Source organism: Leucopleurus acutus (genome assembly GCF_964270905.1).
Source record: "Leucopleurus acutus genome assembly, chromosome: 9".
Lineage (NCBI taxonomy): Eukaryota > Metazoa > Chordata > Mammalia > Artiodactyla > Delphinidae > Leucopleurus > Leucopleurus acutus.
The window spans coordinates 10,121,641-10,143,748 of NC_139144.1; the positions used below are offsets into that span (position 1 = coordinate 10,121,641).

Genomic DNA, 22,108 nt, shown 5'->3' on the forward strand with positions numbered 1-22,108 from the left:
TATGGGAAAAGAATCTAAGAAAGAGTGGCTATATGTATAACTCATTCACTGTGCTGTACACCTGAAACTAACACAACATTGTAAATCAATTATACTCCAATAAAAAATTTTTATATATGTATGAGACGTAGAATGTCATTATATAAAGGTAAAAGAGTCAATCCAACAAGAGTAATTTCAAATATTTAAAAATATTTTTGCACCTGCCATAGGGGCACCTAAATATATAAAGCAAACATTAACAGACATAAAGGGAAAAGTAGACAGAAATACAGTAATAGTAGGGGACTTTAATATCCCACTTTCAACAATGGATAGATCATACAGACAGAAAATAAGGAAACAGTGGATTAAAACTACACATTACATCAGATTGACTTAACAGACATATACAGAACATTTCATCCATCAACAGAATACACATTCTTCTCAGGCACACATGGAATATTCTACAGGATGGATAATATCAACAAAGCAAGTCTTAATAAATTTAAGAAGACAAATTATATCAAGCATCTTTTCTGACACAGTGGTGTACAACTAGAAATCAATTACAAGAAACCTGGAAAATTCACAAACCTGTGGAGATTAAACAACATACTCCTGAACAATCAATGAGTCAAAAAAGAAGTCAAAAGAGAAACCCAGATACATCTTAAGATAAATGAAAATGGAAATATAACATACCAAAACATATGGAATGCAGCAAAAGCAGTTCTAAGAAGGAAGCTCATAGCAATATACACCTACATTAAGAAAAAGAAAGGGCTCAAATAAACAATCTAACCTTACACCTGAAGGAACTAGAAAAGCCCAAAGTTAGCAGAAGGACAGAAGTAACAACGATCAGAGCAGAAATAAATGAAGCAGAGATTAAAAGGACAACAGAAAATATCAATGAAACTAAGAGCTGGTTCTTTGAAAAAAGAAACAAAATAGACAAACCTTTAGCTACTCTTATCAATTTAAGAGAGAGGACTCAAACAAAATAATAAATGAAAGAGGATACATTACAACTGATAAAACACAAAGGATCATAAGAAACTACTATGCCAACAAATTCAACAATCTAGAAGAAATCTAGAACTGTCAGAACTAGTAAACAAATTCAATGAAGTTTTGGAATATAAAATTAATACACAAATATCAGTCTGTTTCTATACACTAAGAACTAGGAGAAATTAAAAAAACGATCCTATTTACAATTGCATCAAAAGAATTACACAACTAGAAGTAAATTTAACTAAGGTGGTAAAAGATCTGTACACCAAAAACTAAGACATTGATGAAAAATTTGAAGATGACACCAATAAACATAAAAATATTCCATCCTCATGGATTGGAAGAATTGACATGGTTAAAATGTCCATACTACCAAAAGCAATCTATAGATTCAATGTAGTCCCTATCAAAATTCCAATGGCATTTTTCTCAAAAAGAAAAAAACAAAACAAAACACTAAAATTTGTATGGAACCACAAAAGACCATGAATAGCTAAGGCAATTTTGAAAAAGAGGAACAAAGCTGGAGACATCACAGTTCTTTGTAACTATATTACAAAGCTATAGTGCTCAAACAGTATGATATTGGCATAAAACCCACACATAGACCAAAGGACAGAAATGGAGAACCCAGAAATAAGCCCACCCACATGTGGTCAATTAATTTACAACAAAAGAGCCAAGAATATACAATAGGGAAAGGACATTCAATAAATGGTTTTGGGAGAACTGGACAGTCACATGCAAAATTGTCCTAGGTATTTTGAACATTATTTTGAGAGTCTGTTTAAATTCTAAGGAGAATGTAGATCGTATTGTTTTGGCAGGTAATCAGGTCACCAGTGGGTCAGCCTGGGTCAGAGCCCACAAGTACGGGGAGCCCAGGAATTCACCTGTAACTGTACTGCATCACTCACCTAATCTCCCTCCTCTTCATGCCTGACCTGATACTTGACAGCTCCCTGGGGCCTGCTTTCCAAGACTTCAGCCAGAAACCTGGGGCCTTAGTTTCCCCCCCTTGCCGCACAGTTCCTGCAGCTGCATCCCATCCTCAGCTGCAGGAGGGAGGAGAGAGAAAGCAGCGGGTGTTTGCCATACACTCTTGTGGCCTCACCTCCTCTGGTTAGAGGGTAGCTCTTCTCTCAAGGTTTCAGGTGCCTGCCTGGCTAACACTGCCACCTCTACGTTACTGTCCAGGAGCTGTGGTGGGTAAGAAGGGGAAAAAGGGAAGGGGCCTGTAGGAACTTTGTTTCTGTTCCTTGGACCAGAGGGATTCTCTGGAGCCCTTTCTGTCCACACTGGGGGCACTTCTAGGTTTCAAGCTGGGCAATCCTGGGAGAAAAAAATGGTAAACTCACCATGGAACTTGGAATCTGATCCGCTTCATCTGCCTGCTACTGACTTTTCAGTTCTCTGAGATCTGCTTTCTGCCTTTGTCCAGGATTTATAGCTGTGGTCATGCGGAGAGACCAGTGGAGGGTGCTCGCTCCACCCTCCCAGGACAGTCCTGTTGAAACAGCAGCCCTCCTGCCTGCTTGTTTGCTTCTCCATGGACCTCATTGCTGCCTACCATGCCACACATCACATGTTGTCCATCTCCCATGACTGGGATGGAGACCCCCATGAGCAGGGCCTTGCTTGCCCAGTGCTTCAACAGCGCTGGCACACCAGACATGCCCAACAAACACTTTTTGAATGAGTAAGAGTCAGGCTGGAGCAAGCCAAGGCTTACAAGCTGTGTCTAGTCCTCTCAGGCTTTAACTCTCCTCTGCGGTCCCCGGCTTTCTCAACAGCCATCAGACAGGCAGGAAGGCATGTCCCATCCCCCGCTTTGGCTGGCAGTACGGCCCCAGTGGCCCCCCAGCCTAGCAGCTCCTCACCACGCCACCTGCACCCAGCCCAGGCCAAGCAGCCTTGTTCTCACCTAACCCAAAGCCACCACCCCTACCAGGGCCTTTGGCCTCCGATCCTGCCTCCACAGCGGCAAGTGACTTTAAAACATAACCATGCTTCAGACTCTCCAGTGACTCCCATTCGTCAGGACACAAGGCCCAGCCCCTCTATGCTTCTCTGCCACACACCTGTTTGCTGTTCTATGAGGATTGGTTCTTTGCTGGTGCACCTGCAACTTGGCATCTTGACCCCGCCGCTCTGCTTCGTTTCTTCACAGCCCAGATCGCAGTAGCCCTTGTCCCCCAAAACCTGAATGCAGAAGTCCTGGGCCTGCACCCAACTCTACACTGCCCCTAGTCCCAACCTTGGCCTACTTCTGGGCGCTCCTGATGAGCTGGGCACAGATCTAATAACCAGTACCTCTGATTCTGGGGCTCCTTGGGGACATGAATCCTGGATTTTTCTTTTTCTTTTCAAAGGTGGTTTCAGCTGGGAGGAGTGAGCCTGGCTGGGGTGAAGGTAACTAGAGTGGGAGAGTGTGGCACATGTGGATAAGAACTTGACGAAGGGATGCGAAAGCAGAAAACCTTCTGTTCCTCTCTGGCCCAAGCAGCCAGGCCCCCAGCTACCCCTGGCTGTCCTGGAAACCCAGCTCTGCCCAGCTCAGCCCTTGCCCTACACTGCTGCCACCTCCCACAAGGCCAGACCTCTCCCCAGGGCTACGCTCCTCACCAGCTCCCCCGCTCTGCCCACAGCAACCTTTCCTCCTCCCGTGTGGAGATGACGGCACAGCTCCTCCCAGGTGTGCGCACATGCAACATAGACGTGAGCGCGAGGCACACGGACGTGTACATGCAGTAGGACGTGCGCAGCACGTGCACGCGCGCCTAGGCACGCACGTGTGGGTGGGCGGACACACGTGCATACTCACACCCTTGGCTCCCTCTGACACCAGGCTAGTGTACTTCCCGAGACGCGGGCTTGTCTCCGGTTGCGCTGAGTGACTCGGCGGAAGCAGTCAGGATTTTCCCGTGCCCCTGCCCGACAGCGGCAACCCCCGAGAGCAGGCGGCAGGCTGACCGAGCTCGGGACCCCGACCTCAGGGGCAGTCTTTCCCCGGCCAGTCCTCCTGTTCCCGCTAGCCCCCTTCTCAGGCTTGCTGGAGGCCGGGACTTCTGCCCTTGATGCCCAGCCCTGCTCGGCAGCCCCGCCCAGCCTGGGCTCTGGGCACGTGGGGACTGGTGGCTGATGAGGCCCTTTTTCCAGTCCAGCGCTCGGCCTCCCTTCCACCCAGCTCTGCTGCCGGCCACCTGCTGCCGCCCATCAGGCCTGGAATGCTGACTGGCAGTCGGCTGGGGCGGGGGCTGGGGATCGTTATAAAGCTGGGGACGCCTGGGGGTCACCTGTCCCTGTCTGCAGCCCGCGAGTGCCCTCCGCCGCCACCATGCCCACCCACCGCCTCGTGATGGTTCGGCACGGTGAGAGCACCTGGAACCAGGAGAACCGCTTCTGCGGCTGGTTCGACGCGGAGCTGAGCGAGAAGGGGGCTGAGGAGGCCAAGAGGGGGGCCCATGCCATCAAGGACGTGAAGATGGAATTTGACATCTGCTACACGTCCGTGCTGAAGAGGGCCATACACACCCTCTGGACCATCCTGGACACAACGGACCAGATGTGGCTGCCTGTGGTGCGCACCTGGCGCCTCAATGAGCGGCACTACGGGGGTCTCACTGGCCTCAACAAGGCGGAGACGGCCGCCAAGCACGGGGAGGAGCAGGTGAAGATATGGAGGCGCTCCTTTGACATACCTCCACCCCCCATGGATGAGAAGCACCCCTACTACAACTCCATCAGCAAGGTGAGCGGCTGGGGTGCGGGGCTGGAGGGGTCTGGGCACGGGGGCCCAGGCTGGGGGGCGGGGGGCTGTCTGGGGAGTGAACAGCAGCACGGATGCCCCCAGGCACGTCGCTATGCAGGCCTGAAGCCGGGGGAGCTGCCCACGCATGAGAGCCTCAAGGACACCATCGCCCGGGCTCTGCCCTTCTGGAATGATGAGATCGTCCCCCAGATCAAGGCTGGCAAGAGAGTGCTCATCGCAGCCCACGGGAACAGTCTGCGGGGCATCGTCAAGCACCTGGAAGGTGAGGCCCATGCTCACACAGGGTGTGGGCAGAGGCGGGTGGGGTGACACGTCCCCTTGAACCAGTGAGCCCCCAGCTGCTCATTTCGTAAATGTGTTGGCTGCCTCGCCGAGGCGTCTTCACAGACATCCGCACCCTGGGCAGGGCCTCCAAACTGTGAACTAGACTGGGTGGGGCGAGAAACCACTTGAAAAAACAGCTCTGTAAGAACGAACCGTCCACTGCCGTGTGTACTGGGACACTGTGTAACGTATCCTTCTGAAGATTCTGGGTGAAAATGTGTGCCGCCACTGACCCAGGGCCCAGGCCCTGCACAGGGGTCCACAGCTGGCCCGGCTTCCCCAACACAAGCCTCAGGGGAGAGGAGGGAAGGCCCAGGGGTGGCATCTTGCCCAAGGACACCCACCCCTGAAGAGGCAGGGCCATGTGGCTCTAAATCCCAGCTTGCTGAGTGACCCTGGTCAAGTCACTTCACTGGCAGCTGCTGGATATGGGACTGAGGGTGGGGCCCTGCTCAACCCTGCCCACACCCCTGCCCACACTCCAGCTCACCCACTCGGGGCAAAAGACTAGTCAAAAGACAGGTGCAGGGTGTGGAGAATGCCAGAGACCTTAGGTTGGTAGCTTGGCTTCCACTAAAAGGGAAGGAGCCCCTCCCAGCATGACAGGCTTCCCCCAAGGAAGCCCCCGTCCGCCTTTCTGAGGACTTCCTGAGGCTGAGTCCACACAGACGCCTCACGGCGGGTGCTGAGCCTCGCAGATGGAAAGACCACCTGCCCTCCCTCCCTTGTGGGGGCTCCCTGCAGCCTGGTCCAGGAGAAATGAATGCACCGAGGCAAACGTGACCGGGGTCTCCCACTGCCCAGAGCATGTTCCCTTAAGGCCTCCCTGCACCAGCGGGCTGGGCGGGATGACAGCGATACCAAAGGTCGAGCTGCTATTCCAGGCCAGGTCTTCGGGAGGCCAGCAGGGTTGGGTCGGGTTTCCACAGAGAACTCTCTTCACCTGGCAGGGCCTTGCATCCACCTCGGCCACAGGCAGCGCTTCTCGCCGTCCCTATCGCACCCCCCTTCTCAGGAGCAGCCCTGCTCCGCTGCTTAGGACGTCCAGAAACTAGAACTCTCTGGAAGCCAAGTGGTTAAGGTCTTTCCTGATCCCAAACACCCACCAGTCTGACCAGAGCTCACATTGGGCCAAGGGGGCCGATGGCGTCACCCCAGATGAGGCCAGCTCGGGCCGGAGGGAGGTCCTCGGTTCACCACAGCTATTTCTGTAGGCTGCTGTCTCAGGGCTGCCTTGACCTTCTCGAGGAGCATTTCTGCGGCCTTGCTGTTGGGGTGGGAGGGCTGCTGCATGGCCAACAGCCCTGTGGCCTGTAAAGGTCACGAAGCCTGCTAAATGCAAGAGCAGGTGGCTGCCTGGCAGACAGGCTGGGAGGGGCTCAGGACGCTTGTTCCTCCGGTCCAGGGATGTCGGACCAGGCCATCATGGAGCTGAACCTGCCCACGGGTATCCCCATCGTGTATGAGCTGGACCAGGCACTGAAGCCCACCAAGCCCATGCGGTTCCTGGGTGACGAGGAGACCGTGCGCAAAGCCATGGAAGCTGTGGCTGCCCAGGGCAAGGCCAAGTGAAGGGTGGGCTCTGGCAATAAAGGCACGTCCTCTCACTGCCTCAGGCCAGTGTTGCCCCAGGACGCCCGCCCCCCAGTGCTCACTCAGGGCTGGTTCCGTGGGCCTGGAGCCCCGGATCCCCGCTGCCTGCCCAAGCCTCCCCCACTGGGTGTGGGGACCCTGGGAACACAGAGGCCAAGAGCCTCCCTATCCCCGGCTATCGAGTGGCTCCTGACAAGCCCCTACGATGACCCACAAAGCAGAAGAGCCACTTGGCAAGCCTGCTGTAAATCCGAGTGTCCAGGGTCACTTAGGGAGAGTCCAAGTGACCCAGCCCTCCCCATGGCGAGCGAGGACTGTGGCCAACACGCCACTTCCTTCACATTGGTTGTCCTCTACTGTCCTGGTTGCCCCAGGGTGGGAAGGGCAAGGTGGTACCCTGAGCCCTGCCCCATGGGGGTCCCCTTGTCCAGGGACACAAAGCTAGCAATACCTGATTCAAGGGGCTTTCATAGCTGGGGTGGGCCCTGGAGGCTGTCCTAAGAAATCAGGACACAGTGAGGCCTGCCTGCAGCTCAGCCTAAGACAGGAAACGCCATCTGCAGCCAGGTGGGGAGGGGGCACTGGGATTGGCCACCACCTGGGCCGACAGCCCCCTCGGCGCACCCTTTGCCCCAAGCTGCTTCCACCTGGCACCTCCCAGAGCGTAAGAGCTTAATTCCCCAGACGCTCCGTGGGTGCAGGTGCCTCACTCCAGGCACACGTGCACACTGGCTGTCCTGCGTGGGAGGAGGCTCCCCATGGCAGGGGTCAGGGGGGCCCTCGGCCCCTCCCCGAGAACTGAAATGCAGGAGGCTGACTTGCAGTCACACATTGACCTTTATGCCTCCTCAGGTGGCTAAGGGCTGGTCAGAGGTCTGAGGGTGCACACATGAGGGCTACAACAGGAGGGATCGGAGCTAGGGCCGGTGTAGGGCAATTCTTACTCCAGAAGCAGGCACGGATGGGCTGGGGCAGAAAGAAGGAAAGACAGTAGAACAGGCCACCATGGTTACTTTCCCTAAACCGTATCAACTGAGGTGCACACCGGGGCCAGCAGACAAGAGTGAGCCACGTGGAAGGACACGCAGTGTCTGTTGATGTTTTCACCTCTTCCTTCACATACTTAGATGGGGGCTTGGAGAGCCCAGGCAGAGGGACAGAGAAATGGGGAGCACAGAACAGGTTCCAGAAAGACTGCTACCAAAATTGTCATGACCCACTCTGACTTTGGTCATAAACTCTAAGTTCACTGTTCCCAAGGGTCACTGAAGCTACAGACACTGTCCCTTAAAGCCAAGAGGAAAAGGAAAAGAAGGCAAGTGCACAAGAAGACCTCTAGATGCCCCTGCTCAGACCCGCCCCCGTAGACTGGCAGTGCCGTACCCCTTGGGCAGAGGTCACTAAGAGGCTGGCCCTGGGCAGGCTTGGCTCAGTGTCTTCTGTTGGGGGTCAAGGACCAGGCTGGTTGGGAGGACTTGGGAAGCTGCTGGAAGCACATCTGGAGATCACCAGGTTATTGCTGCATTTGGGGCAACAGAGGCCGAGCCACCCAAGCCAGAGGGAGCCCGAGGGCCTGCCCTCATCAGGGGGATCCCATTCCTAGAAAAGTGCCGTACACAGCCCTCACGCCGCCTCTGCCAGCAACGAGGAAGTCGCGTCTGGGAGGGGAGGGGAAGCACAGCCCCTGGCCTCGGCCAGCAGTCGGGGCCCTTTACTCAATTAGCTCCACGTAGTTGGCGGGAAACATGCCAAAGTGGCCGTCCGGCCCGTAGCCACGCCACCAGCCTTCGTCGATCACCTCAATGCCCGTGATGAGGTTCTCAGGGTCGAAGGAGATCTCAGTCTCGTCGGCTGCAAAGAAGGTGAGCCCAGATGCGGTGCTGAGGGCCCTGGGCCAGCCGGCCCTCAGCCTGTGCTGACGCTGCTCCTGGGGCCACTCCCCCAGCACACACCTTCCTACGGGGCCCGGCCCTGGGCTCACTGTCCCAGCGAAAGGCTGGAGCACAGCACTTCCACACATCAGCCTGCTCCCTGAGGCCTCTACCCAGGGTCAGCAGGGGCACCGGCATCCAGGCCTGGCCCCTCTTCTCTAGTCGCACTTTCCGGCACTAGGACAAGGCGGGCAACTGGGATTCACACCAGTGGACAGCAAGTAGCTGCCCGCAGCATGTGGGGAGGCCTGAGCTGTGCAGGGCACCCACCCACTCTCCCTTCGCACCCTCCTGCCTTCACTTCTGACACGCCCCGGGGCTCTCCCCTTGAGGGAGTCCGCAAATCCTGCCTCCTGATCTTGGGCCCTGTGGTTTGAGGTGGCAGGGCTGCAGCACGTTACCTGCCTGGTAGTCATACAGGGCCCGGGCACAGAGCCCTTTCCCACTCAGCCCCGGGTAGTGGTCAATGCGCTCAGAGCTGGTATCTTGCTGCTGCACCTGCCCACGGATGGGAAAGAAGAAGAGAAGTCTGGGATCGTGGTTACCCAGATTCAACCCTGCCTGTGACCAGGGCTCACGGCAGACTTGGGGGGAGGGCACACGGGGCACGGGATGCTCCAAAATTAAACAAGGTAATTCACAGGTAGGGAGCCACGGAATGGGTACGGCCAAGGAGCGCGTTTCCGGGCACATGGGCCCTTCACACATCTGCACTGCTGCAGAGAACCCACCATTGGAGGCTCCTCGTAGAGGGTCTCCTGCTCTGGGGGCTCCTCGTACACGGCCTCCTCTTCCGCCGGCACCGAGCACGGAGGGGCGCTGGGCACCGGCTCCTGGCGGAGATCTGCACGGGAGGACACGGCCCACTCTGACCCAGGGGAGGGGAGAGGACATGCCACGTCTCCCTCCCACCCCCAACTCCCCACAGGGCAGCCGAGAGCCTTGCCTGCCCTGGGCCTTGAGGTGGCGTGAACTGACTCTCTGCTGAGGGGGGTCTCCGGTTGGGTGAGCTGCTTCTGCAGGAAGGGGCTCCTCAGCTTGCCTGCAAACCAACGGTAAACATCGAAGACATCACACTGCTGGAAAGGGGGAAGAGCCGAGTCCTCTCTGCCCCTTCTGTGCCCTGTGTTGCCCGGAGGGTGGACCTGTTCTGGGACAGTGGCTGTCATACAGGGAGCGAACAGGGACATGCAGCAGCTGCAGGAATACCACCCGCTGTGCACACATCTCACACACACACACATCGTACACTCCAAGCAGCCCCTTGGGGGCCACGTGCAGTGCTGGAGAGCTGACCAGCAGTGCAGTCCGATATAGCCTTTGGGGGCCAGAGAGGTGACTGATGCAGGCCCCTGAGACCCAGCTAACAGCCCAGCGTTGGGGGATTTACAGGGCCGGGGCTGGAGGGTGTCCACTCTAGAGCCACACACGGCCCCTCTTGTCCCACCACGTCAAGAGCAGGAAGGGGACACCCAGGTCCCCGGCTCCCGTGCAAGAAGCAACCCTCATGAGCACGGGCTCTCCTTACTCATCCCTTTCACCTTCTGATACATCTGTCACTAAGTCAGGGGGCCCTGCCCTGGGACCCCAGGCTCCCCTTCAGCCTTCCCCTGCCTCATAGCTGGGCGCAGAGCAAAGTCTCACCTGGCTGGGGGCTGGACATGGGCGTGGTGGACACGGCCCTCTCCTTCTGCTTGAAAATCTCCCGTGGGTGTGCTGGCTGTGGACAGACAGGCTCCTGAAGGAGCGCGCACGGAGCCGGCAGTGAATGAGGATCCGGGAGCCATCGGCCTGCCTGGCTCCCTGCAGCTGTGCAGGGGGTCAGGAAGCAAAACACCAAAGCTGAGGGGCTCACAGGCCTCTTCCAGCATCAGGCGGAGGTCCATGCCGGGCTGAGCTTCTGCCCTTGGCTCTCCTCTCCACTGACGGCCCTGACACACCACGTGTCCCACGTTCTAATCTGCCCCAGCAGGCTGCAGGCCCCTCCCAGTAAGCGCCTCCCTCAGGCCTGCTGGGTGGGGGGTGTGTGCATCTGGAGGGACCCACACGGCCACCACGGCTCACAGCAGGCAGCCTGTGCACCTGTCCCAGACGAGCCTCAGCTGGTCAGGGACCCACGCGCATCACTCTGGCCCTCAAGACTCACCTGCTCCTCTCCGCTCCTTGAAAGCACTTCCTGCTGCTCATACTTCCTGCTGGGAGGGGCAGAGGCAAGAGCTGCAGCCCGGTCTCGGGCCCCCCCTCCCCTGCCCTGGGGGACAGCCCTTGGGAGGGGAGAGGAGGTGGGGGCAGCACCGCCGCACCTGTGGGGCCCGGCCTCGCCGCCCTGCTGCTGGTGGCGCTGCTCCCGGAGGGCGGCCTCGCGCAGCTCCCGCTCTCGGCGCTCCTGCTCCAGCCGCTGCCGCTCCTCCTCCGCCCGCCGCTTCTCCTCCAGCTTGCGGTTCTCCTCCTCCTTCTGCGGGGAGAGGCGCAGGCGGCTGCCCCCTCGGCCTCGGCGCTGCCGGCGGCATGGACCCGCCCAGGCAGCCCGCACGGGCCGCGGTCAAGTGTGGGCTCTACAGCAACACTCGCTGCCTGGCCTTGTTCCCTAACACCTCTGACCCCTAGTTCAACCATCTGCGAATGGGTGCTACCAAGGACATCTGATCTAGGAGCTTATTGTAGGAAAAACCGAGACACAGCGAGTAAACCACTTCCTCCTGTCTGCTGCATACGGGACCAGACCGAATGCCAGCTCTCATCCTCATGCCCTGGGCGGCACTTACCTCTGCCTTGGCCCAGAAGCTGTCTTTGCCAACCCTTTTGATCTCAGACACGGCGTTGGTCTTCTGGTACACAGAGCCCTGAGGCGGACAGAGAATTCACTACAGGGTCGTCGACAGAGCAGAGCACGCAGGTAAGAACTGTTAGGATGGCACCCGGCAGACGGAGTGGCGCCTGGCCCGGTGGCCCATAAGGAGACTGATACCAAGAGGGCCTGAAAGGCCCTGGAAACCACAAGTGGGGAAGCCCAACCCCAGACAGCACTGGAGGAGTCTCTGGCTGCACCAGGCCCCTGTGGATGGAAGCCAAGGCAGGAAAGGCCCCTTGGCCTGCCTGAGATTCCTGGAGGCGGGGCAGTTCTGAGGCAGGCCTCTGGACAGGGGCCCTCAGACAGCTGACTGCCATGGCAGCGCCCACAGGGTCTCCAAGAACCCCAGCTCCCATCCCGCACCGGACCACAGGCCCACAGGCGTCCGTCTGCCCACAACTCAGAGGGGCCTGCCCTGTCCACCACCAGAAGTTTCTCCAAAGCAACCACCATCCAGGGCGGCACAGGACACTCTGGGGCCACGGCCTGGAGGGTGGATGGAATTTCCCCGCAGAGAAGCTCTGCGCACACACAAGAGGCTCTGGAACCACCAGGCAGGGTCAAAGGCCACGCCTCATGCCCACCAGCACCCACCTCACCAGCAGGCAGCTATTGCTCCTGTCAGGCTCGGGGTCACCATCTGCACCTCAGTCCGGCTCCAGGACCGGAAGCCAGGCAGGGGGAGCCCAGCCCCCGAGGGAGAAAGCGCTGAGGGCGGGCCGAATCGGTCCACAGCTAGAACCGCGCGCTCCTGCCCGGCCACCTCAGGCCCACACAGCACTCACCACCGGGGCCTGGGGGCCCGTGTCATGGAAGCGGCTGCTCTCTCCGTGGAAGGTGTAGTTGGCCCCGGAGGCCCTGGCCACCTTCTGCATGATCCACTCGGGCTCCACGTCCTCCTCGGCCCTGGCGTTGACGGTCACGTGGGCCCCCTGCAGCAGGAGCGACACTTAATGAAGAAGCAGCATTGCAATCCCAGGAGAAGACAGGCCGCACACCTCGGCCTGCACAGCGCAACAGCTGCACCGCACTCAGGGTCGGGAGACCCTGCCAGGAACCAAGGCACGCTCGTCCCGAGGCCTCAGAAAAACCAGCTGAGGGAAACCCATCGCTCTTGTCCCAGCCTGCGTGGCAGGCCCTTGCCCTCCACGGTGTGGCCTGTTCTGTGCCGCTGTAAGACAGCCCCGGCATTAAAGGGCTTCTTTCTAGTGAATGAAATCCAACCTTCAAAGTCATCTGGAAACAAACACATTTTCTACAAAAAGCAAGTTACTGATTTCTTCTTGAGAAGTTACAACTATGACCTTGCTGTTACTAAATACCAATAAGCTTGGGACCTTCTCTTTCAGCTCCTAGATGGAGAAACTGAGGTGCATCTGAAGAAGCGTTGGCAGAACCAGAAAACAAAGTCCTGAGCCTCCTTGCCAGTAACCAAAGAAATGCAAAGAGTAAGCTGACAAGTGAACAACAAACGCTTTTTGATACAAAATGCTTTTGAAGTTAAACAAGGTTCCATTATATGATGACTGAAATAAATACGTGCAGAAATGGACCAGAAAGAATGCGTTAAAGGGAACATGCACGTTGAGGTTGCGAGCAGAAGCAGCTTTCCTTCTCGTCCAAATCCTCCTAGTACTGCTAGAAGTTTGTACTTATAAAACAAATGCAGCCCAAGGCCTAGCCCCGCCCCAAGACCAGCTCCAGCAGGGCCTCCTCAAGGTCCTTCGTCCTTCCTTCCCGCTGAAGCCAGCTTGCAGGTGGCTCTGGCTACCTCCTGGGCAAGACGAGAGCAGCCTCTGGCTACGCCCTGAAGTCCAGACAGATCATCGGGACGTGAGGCACACTTCCGACTCTGGCTGTGATTCCCGCTCACTCACACCCTGGAACCTAGGGACCTGGTGAACTCTGTGAGGCCCTGTACAGAGCAGCCCTCACCTTCAGGAAGCTGGCCATGGTGCTGACGTGGTTGGCGCACGCTCCCTTCCGCACGTCATTCACACCCTCGCCGGTCTGCAACACAGCACACCCAGCATGACCCGCCAATTCCTCGGTGTGACCCAGGTCTCCCCGCAAAGCCACTGCCCACTCCAGGGACTCAGCAGTTTCCCTGTGTCCCGGGAAAAAGCAAACCACAACCCCAAAGCAGAGGACACGGTGAGCCCCCATACCTCCGAGTCAGGGAGGTTCTTGGAGCAGGACGGTCGCCAGCGTCCACTGTGGGGCGTTGCCTTAGAATTCCCTAGTCCCCACCCAGGGGGCTCCACTTCACTAGAGCCCCTGTCCTATACTCCCAGTGCCCTCCCAGCCCTAATCCAGGCACTCTGCTCCCTCAGGATGACTACCCTGAAGGGGACAAGAACATGAGTGCCCTGTGATTGTGTGTAGTTCATTCACAGGAGTAGTTCTGGGCTGGAACAGTGAATTCTGCACTAGCAAGGCCCTAGGTATTCTTTGGGCCACACTGAATCAATCCACTATTCTGTTCAGTCACCAGATTCAAGCTGTTCTAACGTCAGGTCCTCTTCCACTCCACTCACAAAAGGCAAAGCACAAAGGAAGAAAGGGGAGTTTTTCCAGGTCACACCTAGGTGAGAACTCAGAAGCCCTCAAGTTCCACATACCCAGTTGATGAGGACAAACTTGGGCAGGCCGGAGTTTGGGTCCTTCACTCTGCAGAAGGCGTACATCACCTTCCCACTGTTGAGCTCCTCCACCATTTCCTCCAGGCCCCCCTCTGCAGCAGTCACAAGGAGAGTCAGGGGCAGGCCAGGCACCCCACGCCCACCCTGGCACCTAGTCCATCAGGAAAGGGAACCCCAGCTGCCTCTAAACCAGGGTTCTCAGCCCCATCTGCGTCTGAACCAGATTCCTAGGACTACCCGCACTAAGCTGACTTATGAGAACTGGATGGGACCCAGGATCTGCATTTGTGAAAAGCAGCTCAGCCCCGCTCACCACAACGAGAGAAGCCCCTAAGAGGCAATGAAGACAAAGGAAGGAAGGGAGGGAGGGAGGGAGGGAGGGAGGGAGGGAGGGAGGGAGGAAAGAAAGGCACCTCAGGTGATTTTTTAAGCCACACTAGTCTAAAAACCACTCCTGTAAACCCACACGTAATTCTGGAAGTAAAAATGTCATTTACGCTACAAACCAGGCAGGCACCAGACCTCCAAATGGAGGGGCTCTGCAACAATTTTACCAATGCCTGGACTCCACAAACCGCCCTGGAATAACAGGGCCTGATGTGAGTCACCCCGCCCTTACCCACGTCTGCTCAGACTCCAGGGCCACCCAGAGGGTCCCAAGCAGATGTTAACTCTCCGCCATATAGGGCCTCAGCTCTTAGACTCTCTGAGTGGGGATAAGGGAGTGATGGGGCATAGAAATGAACCACCCTATGCCGTTCTCCCCTGACACTCAGGCTGTGAGCCCCAGCATGTACTAGAGTTTTGGGTTCTCATCAGGTGTCCCAAACCTCCTCAGACCGTGAGAAGGACCTGGATCAGGTATTTTAGCTACAGGGCTCCAGGGAACCTGGGGCAGTCCTGAGGCCCTGCTCTGGGCTCTTACAGCAGAGCCTGTGAATACCACTGAGGATGGTGGTATGAAACTCAGCTGAGCTCTGCAATTCTCAGTCCCCTACGGCATCACACTGCACCTGAGACCACTGTCAGTGGCAGTCCTTCTAGAAAGAGGACCACTAAGGAGAGGCACTCGAAAGAGGGAGACGTTTTCTACCAACAAGTCACCAGAACCATTCATGGGGCAAGCAGAGAACATGCTGGTGAACATGCACTGAACAGTGAAGCCGTGTCACTCAGGTCAGGTGAGCTGGCCTTGAGAACGAGGAGTTAGGGGTATCAGGTGGGGGGCCTGCAGTTTCTACCCCTCTGCCCAGCACTGGCCAAGAGCCTGTTCTTCCCGAGGCACTTCCTATCATCCCGTATTTGAGTAGCACTTTTCCATGTCACCCTGTCCCAGTGGACCAATGTGCACTGATGTGACCTCTCCTGGGTAAGGGTGTGCCCAGCAGGAAGAGGACAGAGGGAAGGATGTGTCCGCACCTTCTCCTCCACCACGAGCACCCAGCTCTTTGGGACTGTTACCCTCCCAGCTGCAGCCCAGGGCTAAGGATGCAGCACAGGCCCGGCCTTGGGCTGCCTGCAAGCTGGAGTGGGCTGGCCTATCTCCCATCTCAGCTCTTCCAACTACAACACAGACAGAGAGCAGCGCTGCCTCGCACCACCAGGCAGAGAAAGCCAAGGAGAAGGTATTTTCACTTAGAAACATCTGAAACCCAAAGCTGGCCAGGAGGAGCTGTGAGTGCCAGGGGGCCCACACTGCTCAGTGGGAGCCTCTGTCCTGCCTGGCTGGCTGCAGCCGGCCCGATCAGGGCACCAGGGAATTCCTCAACGTTGAATGAAACTGACGTGGGGGAGGCTCACCCTTAGCCAGGGGAGGTGTCACTGTAGTCACGCCACACGCAGGGGACACCTGTGCACCCTGAGTGCCCTTCCTCCCGCTGTGGCGGCTGAAATGCCAGCAGAGATGGAGCAGTGACATCACGACTCCCTCCCCTCCACGCGCCTCACCCTCCCTCCCGGGCTTCTGCCTCCTGATGGTCCATAAGAGCCCATCTGCTTCCTCACTTATCATACTCACCCCCAGTGCCAGCCACACGGATGTCATTGCTGTTGCCTTCGTAGGTAAAGAGGGCCCTGAAACAAAACACAAACAGGCTCTACCACCATCTGCCCTCACTGTGCCCACCAAGGCTTCACGCTGTGCCCCAAAGAGCTCAGCCTGGCAGTAACCCTGTAGGCTGACCCAGACCCCACTCTGAACTACAAGGCGGGACCTCAGTAGGCCGCTGGGCCCCCCAGAGCTGGGCCTTCTCAGCTGCAGCCGGCCTGTTGTGAGGACAAGCCTATGGAGACGGGGAGCATACATCCACTCGGAAGAAAACTAAGCTGTGAAGTTTTATGGCAACCTTCTACACGTTTACGTGTGAAACACCCACCTAGTTACCACGTGTGTGCATTTGAACAAACAAAAGATACCTGCATATTCCTGAAACCAAAGCACCCCAAGGAGAAGCAGGAAGGAGAAATACGTGCATTTCCAATGACCCTGTGTATATCTGTGGTCTTCCGGGAAGCCTCAAGGGTTGCCGGAGCAGGTCTGTCTGGCCTGAGGCCCTTCCAGCACACACAGGCTTTTATCGGTTGCATATGGCACTGGAAACCACAGGGGCCATGACTCAACACGCAGTCAGGCTCCTCACAAGACAGGCTCCCTGGCTGGGCACGTGCTGTATCTAGCAGAGCCTTAGGTCTCCACAGGTGACCCTGGGTCACACCGCCCTTCTCCTGTAAGCCTAATTATTCATAAGAACTCTGGTAAAGATGTGGCCTTATAAATTATGGTAAATTGTATTAAATCTGGGCCACGGAAGGTCCCTAGACCAGAACAAAGGTCACTCAGAGAGAACATTTTAGAAGACGCGGCTTCTGTGCAGTCCACATGAAGCCCAGACATCTGCATGAACTCTGCAGCAGCCCAGCTCCAGGGAGTGCTGGCAGACCACAGGGTGAGGGTGCTAATCCATCAGACAGCAAGTCAAAGGCAAAACCCAATCTGGGGTATCATCACCCCACGCTCCACGGCACAGGCCTGCTGAGGCGCGCCAGACAGAAGCTCCAGGGTCAACAGCCTGACGGGAACCATGTCAACGTCCACTCAGCTTCCCCAGGGCCTCGCTAATGCCACTGGGCAGAGCTGCCTAAGCCTGAGAAAGTCAGAAGAAATTAGACCCAGGTCCAGAGATCTGGCTGGGAGGGAGGACAGACTGCCAGGAAAGAACCACTGCTTCCCAGCAGAGGAGAGAGTGCAGAAGGAGAGAAACACTCAGAAAAACAGGGAAAAGGAAGATTGGGTGGTGGCAGACATCCAGCCTCTGGTGGCCAGAGTCCTGACCAGCCTTCCTCCCGGAGGAAAGAAGCCCCTGGCTGCACAAGACAGGGGCACCGGACAAGCAGCAAGAACCGGAGATGGCTGCTCAGCTTAGCTTTTCCAAGAAGGGATCCAGCCGCTAGCAAAGGCCACGCTCCGTGCCTGCCACCTACCCCTCTGACTTCATTCCCCTCCACCCTGGGCTCCAGCCTAAGCCACCTTCCTGAATGTTCCCGGTTCAGAGGCTCATACCACATTCAATCAAACAACCCTTCTTTCAAACCGACATGAAAAAAAAAATGGTGTGTTGGCTTGTGCAGGCACATAGCGTGGAACTTACTTTCTAATGGGAAACAAACAAAACACACACACACACACACACACACACACACACACACACACCCCCAGATAGTGTCAGATACTGTCAGATACTGTCAGATAGTGCAGTGGGAGCAGGAACTGAGCAAACATGCCACAAGCTGGGGGAAGAACCACCTGGGGGAACCAGGAGAAAGAGCCGGTATGGAGAGTTGATGCTGTGGTTGCTCTCCAGCCCACCTGGCTCCAGGGCCTGGCCCGGGGCACCCACTCTGCATGAGAAACATGTTATGACCCGCCGAACGGAGACCACCTGTTCTTGCTCTGATATCCTCTGCCACTTTTTCCGCACCGCTCTCAGTACCCCTACATCAGGGACAGAGATGGGGACCACCCCACCCTTTCTGGTGAAGAGCAAAGGTGACAAGAAAACCAGTGAGGGTGTCTGGTGCATGCCTGAAGGCAGTCAACCAGGGAGATGGGAAAATGTACTGCAGCCAGGGAGACAGGAATCCAGAAAGGCCTCTCCAAAAAGGCAACATCAGAGCTGAGAAATGAAGTTTGGGGAGCCCCCTAGGATGATGTGGAAAGGCGCTCCATGCGGAGGAAGCAGAAAGAACAAGAGCTATGAGGAGAAAACTGCTTTGCAAGTTTAAGGAAAAGAAAGAAAGCTAGAGTGGTGGTAAACAAGTGTGACCACAGCACGGTAAACAGGAGGGGCGGTCAGGAGCCTGTCGGCCATGGCAAAGAGTCCAGGCTGTGTTTATGATGCAACAGGAAGCCACTGCAGAGCTTAAGCAGGGAAGTGACATGGATCTAGATATTTTTTCAGCTAGTGAATGGAGACCTGCCCACATCGACGTGGCCCCAGAGATTCTGCAGACCCAGGCAGCTGGTGTCCTGAAGCTCTTCCCTAAAAGGCCTGGGGGTGAAGGAATGGCAAGGCAACAATGCCCTCAGTGTCACAACAGTACACTGTACAAAAGCCACTCTGTGCTGGGCACCAGGGAAAGTAGACACGAGAAAGCAGTAGCACCTGACAAGTGGAGAGAGCCACAGTAGCTCAGCCACGCCCAGCGGGCCCCTCCCTTGGCAATGGGAAAAGGCTCCCAACCCAAAAGCTGGTCACCTCACTCGATCGTACTCAGCATAGTTTTTGGAAGTACAAGTTCTCAAAACTGGTCAGTGAACACACTTTAAGCAAAAAGGAAGGTAACAGAGAATTACCATGCAAAAAACAACCCTAGCTGCAGGACAGACAGCAGGCCCTATGTGTGGGCTGCCCAGGGCTCTCCCAGAGACTTCAGATCCAGGCTTCCAGTACTATAAAGCCCCTAACACCGACAACCTAGGAAAGGATGTCACTGGGAGGTGGACGGAAGATGGGACCTTTTCCCAAACACATAACCAGCATCGTCCTTTCCTTCATCTCCCCATAGCTCAGGAATATGAAGTATATTCTTCTTGGAGAAAGGGAGGTTCTCGAATACACATTCACAGGGAACCAGGGACTTAAACCCCTCCACCTTCCTGCTTGACATCTCCAAAGCAAGGCTGCCAGACCACCCTCAGAGGGCCATCCCTGAACACAGAGTTTGGAAGAAGCCGGGCGTAGCTTCCGCTTTCTCGAGGAGGGCTGTGGAAGGCCCCTTTGTCCACGGAAGTCCCCGGGCAAGAAAGGAGAACCTGGCGAAGCCCTCAAGCACAGCCAGGTACAGGATGCATCAACGAGGCCCGTACGGCCGAGACCGGTGGCCAGCGGAGGGAAAGGGCTGGGGACTCACCGGACCCCCACGCCGGGTTTAACCTGCCCACGCACGGTGGGGCAAGGGGTGACAGGGTGGGGACCGCCACCCCCCCGGGGTGTGGCGCAGGTGCGGGGCAGACAGGGCTCCGCGCCCCCTGGCCCCAGCCCGCTCCCGGCCCGCCCCCGGCCCGCCCCTGGCCGCCTCGGCGCCCACCAGTCGGTCGGGGACTTCCCGTTGACCACTTGCTCGTAGGCCTCTTGCAGCGCCGGACCGTTCCGGCTCAGGTTCACAGCCATGGCCGACACTGCGGCGCCCGCGCCTCCGCCACCGCTTCCGGGCCCGGGCAGCCCGACGCCCCGCCCGTCGGCCGGAAGCCCCGCCCCGACAGCCGGAAGCGGAAGCGGTGCAGGCGGGGCCCGAGTGAGCGGGCGAGTGCTGGCTAGGCGACTAGAGGGCTGTTGGGGAGTTGGGGCCCGCGTGCGGGTCGCGGTCTGCAGACAGCTGGACGTGGGGGTGGAGGGAGGGCGCGGCCTTCTGCGCGTCCCCGTGCTCTGCCCCGCCGAGCCCGGGCGCGCCTTGTGGGTCCGGCGGAGGGACCCCACCCAGCCCCCTGTTCGCTACACTCACGGAGCACCGTGCATTTTATTCTTAAACTCTTGTTGCAGTTAAAGCACTTGCTTGAGAATCCTGGATTCATGACAGGCACGGGATACCCCGATCCTCTGTGTGGACCCTCAAAAGAAATTTTATCTATGAATGAAGCAGGCATGAGTTAATGAGAAGAATAAAAATGAACACTAAGTGATGGTCACACTGCCACAAACCTAACTCGAAGTGCTGTCGTGTTTCTTTGACCTCACCTGAATTTTCTAGTGAGGTAGAGGATGCGGTGGCGGAGGAGAGATGAGAAACTGCCACGTGCTGGTCCTGTTAACCCAACCAAACTTGGGTCCACTGGCCCCAGTGCAGTAAAGCCAATCTACTGACATGAAGTTGTGGTGAAGGAAAAGTGCAGCATTTATTGCAGGGCGCCAAAGCAAGGAGTCCTGGCAGCTAGCGCTCGAAAGATCTGAGCTCCCCACGCTGGCTTTCAGGGAAAGGTTTCTAAAGATAGGGTGAGGCAAGGGGGCTGAGGGGTGTGTGATCAGCTCGTGGACATTCTTCTGATTGGTTGGTGGTGAGGTAACCGGTAATCAACATCGTCAACCTTCTGGTTCCAAGCAGTCTGGGTTGTGGGCGGCACGCAGTCAACTTCTTCCACCTAGTGGGGGCTTCAGTATCTGCAAAAAATAGCTCAAGGATATGGCTCCAAATAATATCTATAGCTTTGAGGAGGCAGTAAAGGGCCTTGACTTTGTTTAGTGGCTAAACTATTATTATTTTGTCTTGCTTGACTGTTTTCCTTTGTTTCTGCATTTTCTCACTTCTCTGATTAAATTTATTCGTTGGAACTTAGGGAAGGCCTAGAAGGCTAAAGTTTTTCTAAAGACAAGAGGCAGGCAGAGGACATGGTGGCAGGGGCGGGGTGTCTGCTCCGGGAAGACCCCATAGGGTCCTGCTCCGTCATGGTCCTGGTTCTTTCCAGGCCCTGGCTGACTGATGGAAGGGGTCCACCATGCCTCAACCTGCACCTGACTATGACTGACCTACCCGGAGGGAAACAGAGACACATGCCCGGCCCACAGCAGCTCACAGCTTCCCTCTCTGCCCTAGAGAACTCCCCCACTTCCCTAAAATTCAGATCCACAGTCCCACTGCCCCTTAGAATTCCATGCTTTGGAATTCAGAGTCGTTCAGCTTTCAGAAAATATCGCATATACCCTTTATACTCTATAAACTCTACCACAGGAACCCGAGCAGAGTCTGGTAATCAAACGTGTTCATTTTTCTGCAGTGACGTCTGAAAAATCAGTCAAGTGGGTTATAGAAAGACTCTAAATAGCCTCATGGCAGTTCAGGTCAGATTTTGCTGCCAAATCAGTTACCAAAATCTTAAGGTGTTGGGGTCTGGACTGTGCATTTAAGGGCTTGTAAACCTTATTTGGGCACAAATACTTTTCATTTGTTATGTCCATTTTCATTGCTGTTCACATCACTGTTGCTTGTCTTACAGGCAGAAACTCTGACATCTCTGTGATGGACAGAGCAGTTACCTGGTCCCACCCTGGGGAAACCTTCGGTCCTGGCCAAATACTCCTCACCTTCAGCAGCTCTGTCTGCGGCCCTGCTCACTCCCCAACCACCCTGGATCTTCTGCAGTGTACAGTTCTCCTCGTTTCTCCACTTTGACTTCGCTAATGTGTTTGCCTCGGAAAAATGAACTCTAGTAACTGGAGGCCTCCCAGCTCTCCCGATTTCTAGTCTATTTTTTGTCTTCAGTAACATCTCTGCTGTCATGTTTTTCCTCAGACTTGACCTTCAGGTGACTTTCTGATCCGCCCCAGTCCCTTTGCCTCCATATTCCAGGGGAGTTCAACCCACGGACACTCGTATTGTTCTTGTTTCTTATTTTCTTTGGCTCCACGTGTCTTTGTTTTCTCTTCTTCCTCTGGGAATGTTCCTATTTAAACACTTCCTAGTTACCAGTTTCCTTCATCCACTTGGTTGCCAGTCCCCAGCC

The 22,108-nt window shown here is 56.1% G+C and overlaps 2 protein-coding genes across 4 annotated transcripts; one reads left to right on the forward strand and one right to left on the reverse strand.

Annotated features, from left to right (window-relative positions):
* Positions 1-4,339: 4,339 nt before the first annotated feature.
* On the forward strand, positions 4,340-6,670 carry PGAM2 (phosphoglycerate mutase 2; the record flags this gene model as incomplete). The annotated part of the gene is made up of 3 exons (XM_082846728.1): positions 4,340-4,753; positions 4,856-5,036; positions 6,504-6,670. 3 exons carry the CDS (start codon positions 4,340-4,342, stop codon positions 6,668-6,670), a joined length of 762 nt encoding a protein of 253 aa, XP_082702854.1.
* Positions 6,671-7,487: 817 nt separating this feature from the next.
* DBNL (drebrin like) lies at positions 7,488-19,828 on the reverse strand. Of its 3 annotated transcripts, none has more exons than XM_082845916.1 (13): positions 19,702-19,822; positions 16,133-16,188; positions 14,095-14,207; positions 13,409-13,483; positions 12,259-12,405; positions 11,388-11,465; positions 10,926-11,077; positions 10,769-10,814; positions 10,267-10,360; positions 9,569-9,664; positions 9,354-9,466; positions 9,024-9,120; positions 7,488-8,542 (listed from the first exon to the last, which is right to left on the reverse strand). In XM_082845916.1, the coding sequence occupies exons 1-13, from the start codon at positions 19,782-19,784 to the stop codon at positions 8,403-8,405; spliced, it is 1,290 nt and encodes a 429-aa protein (XP_082702042.1). In that variant the 5' UTR covers positions 19,785-19,822; the 3' UTR covers positions 7,488-8,402. The 3 variants fall into 3 exon arrangements, with proteins under 3 accessions (XP_082702042.1, XP_082702041.1, XP_082702043.1); XM_082845915.1 differs by having other exon boundaries at positions 10,769-10,817; XM_082845917.1 differs by lacking the exons at positions 13,409-13,483; positions 14,095-14,207 and having other exon boundaries at positions 10,769-10,817; positions 19,702-19,828.
* Positions 19,829-22,108: the final 2,280 nt, after the last annotated feature.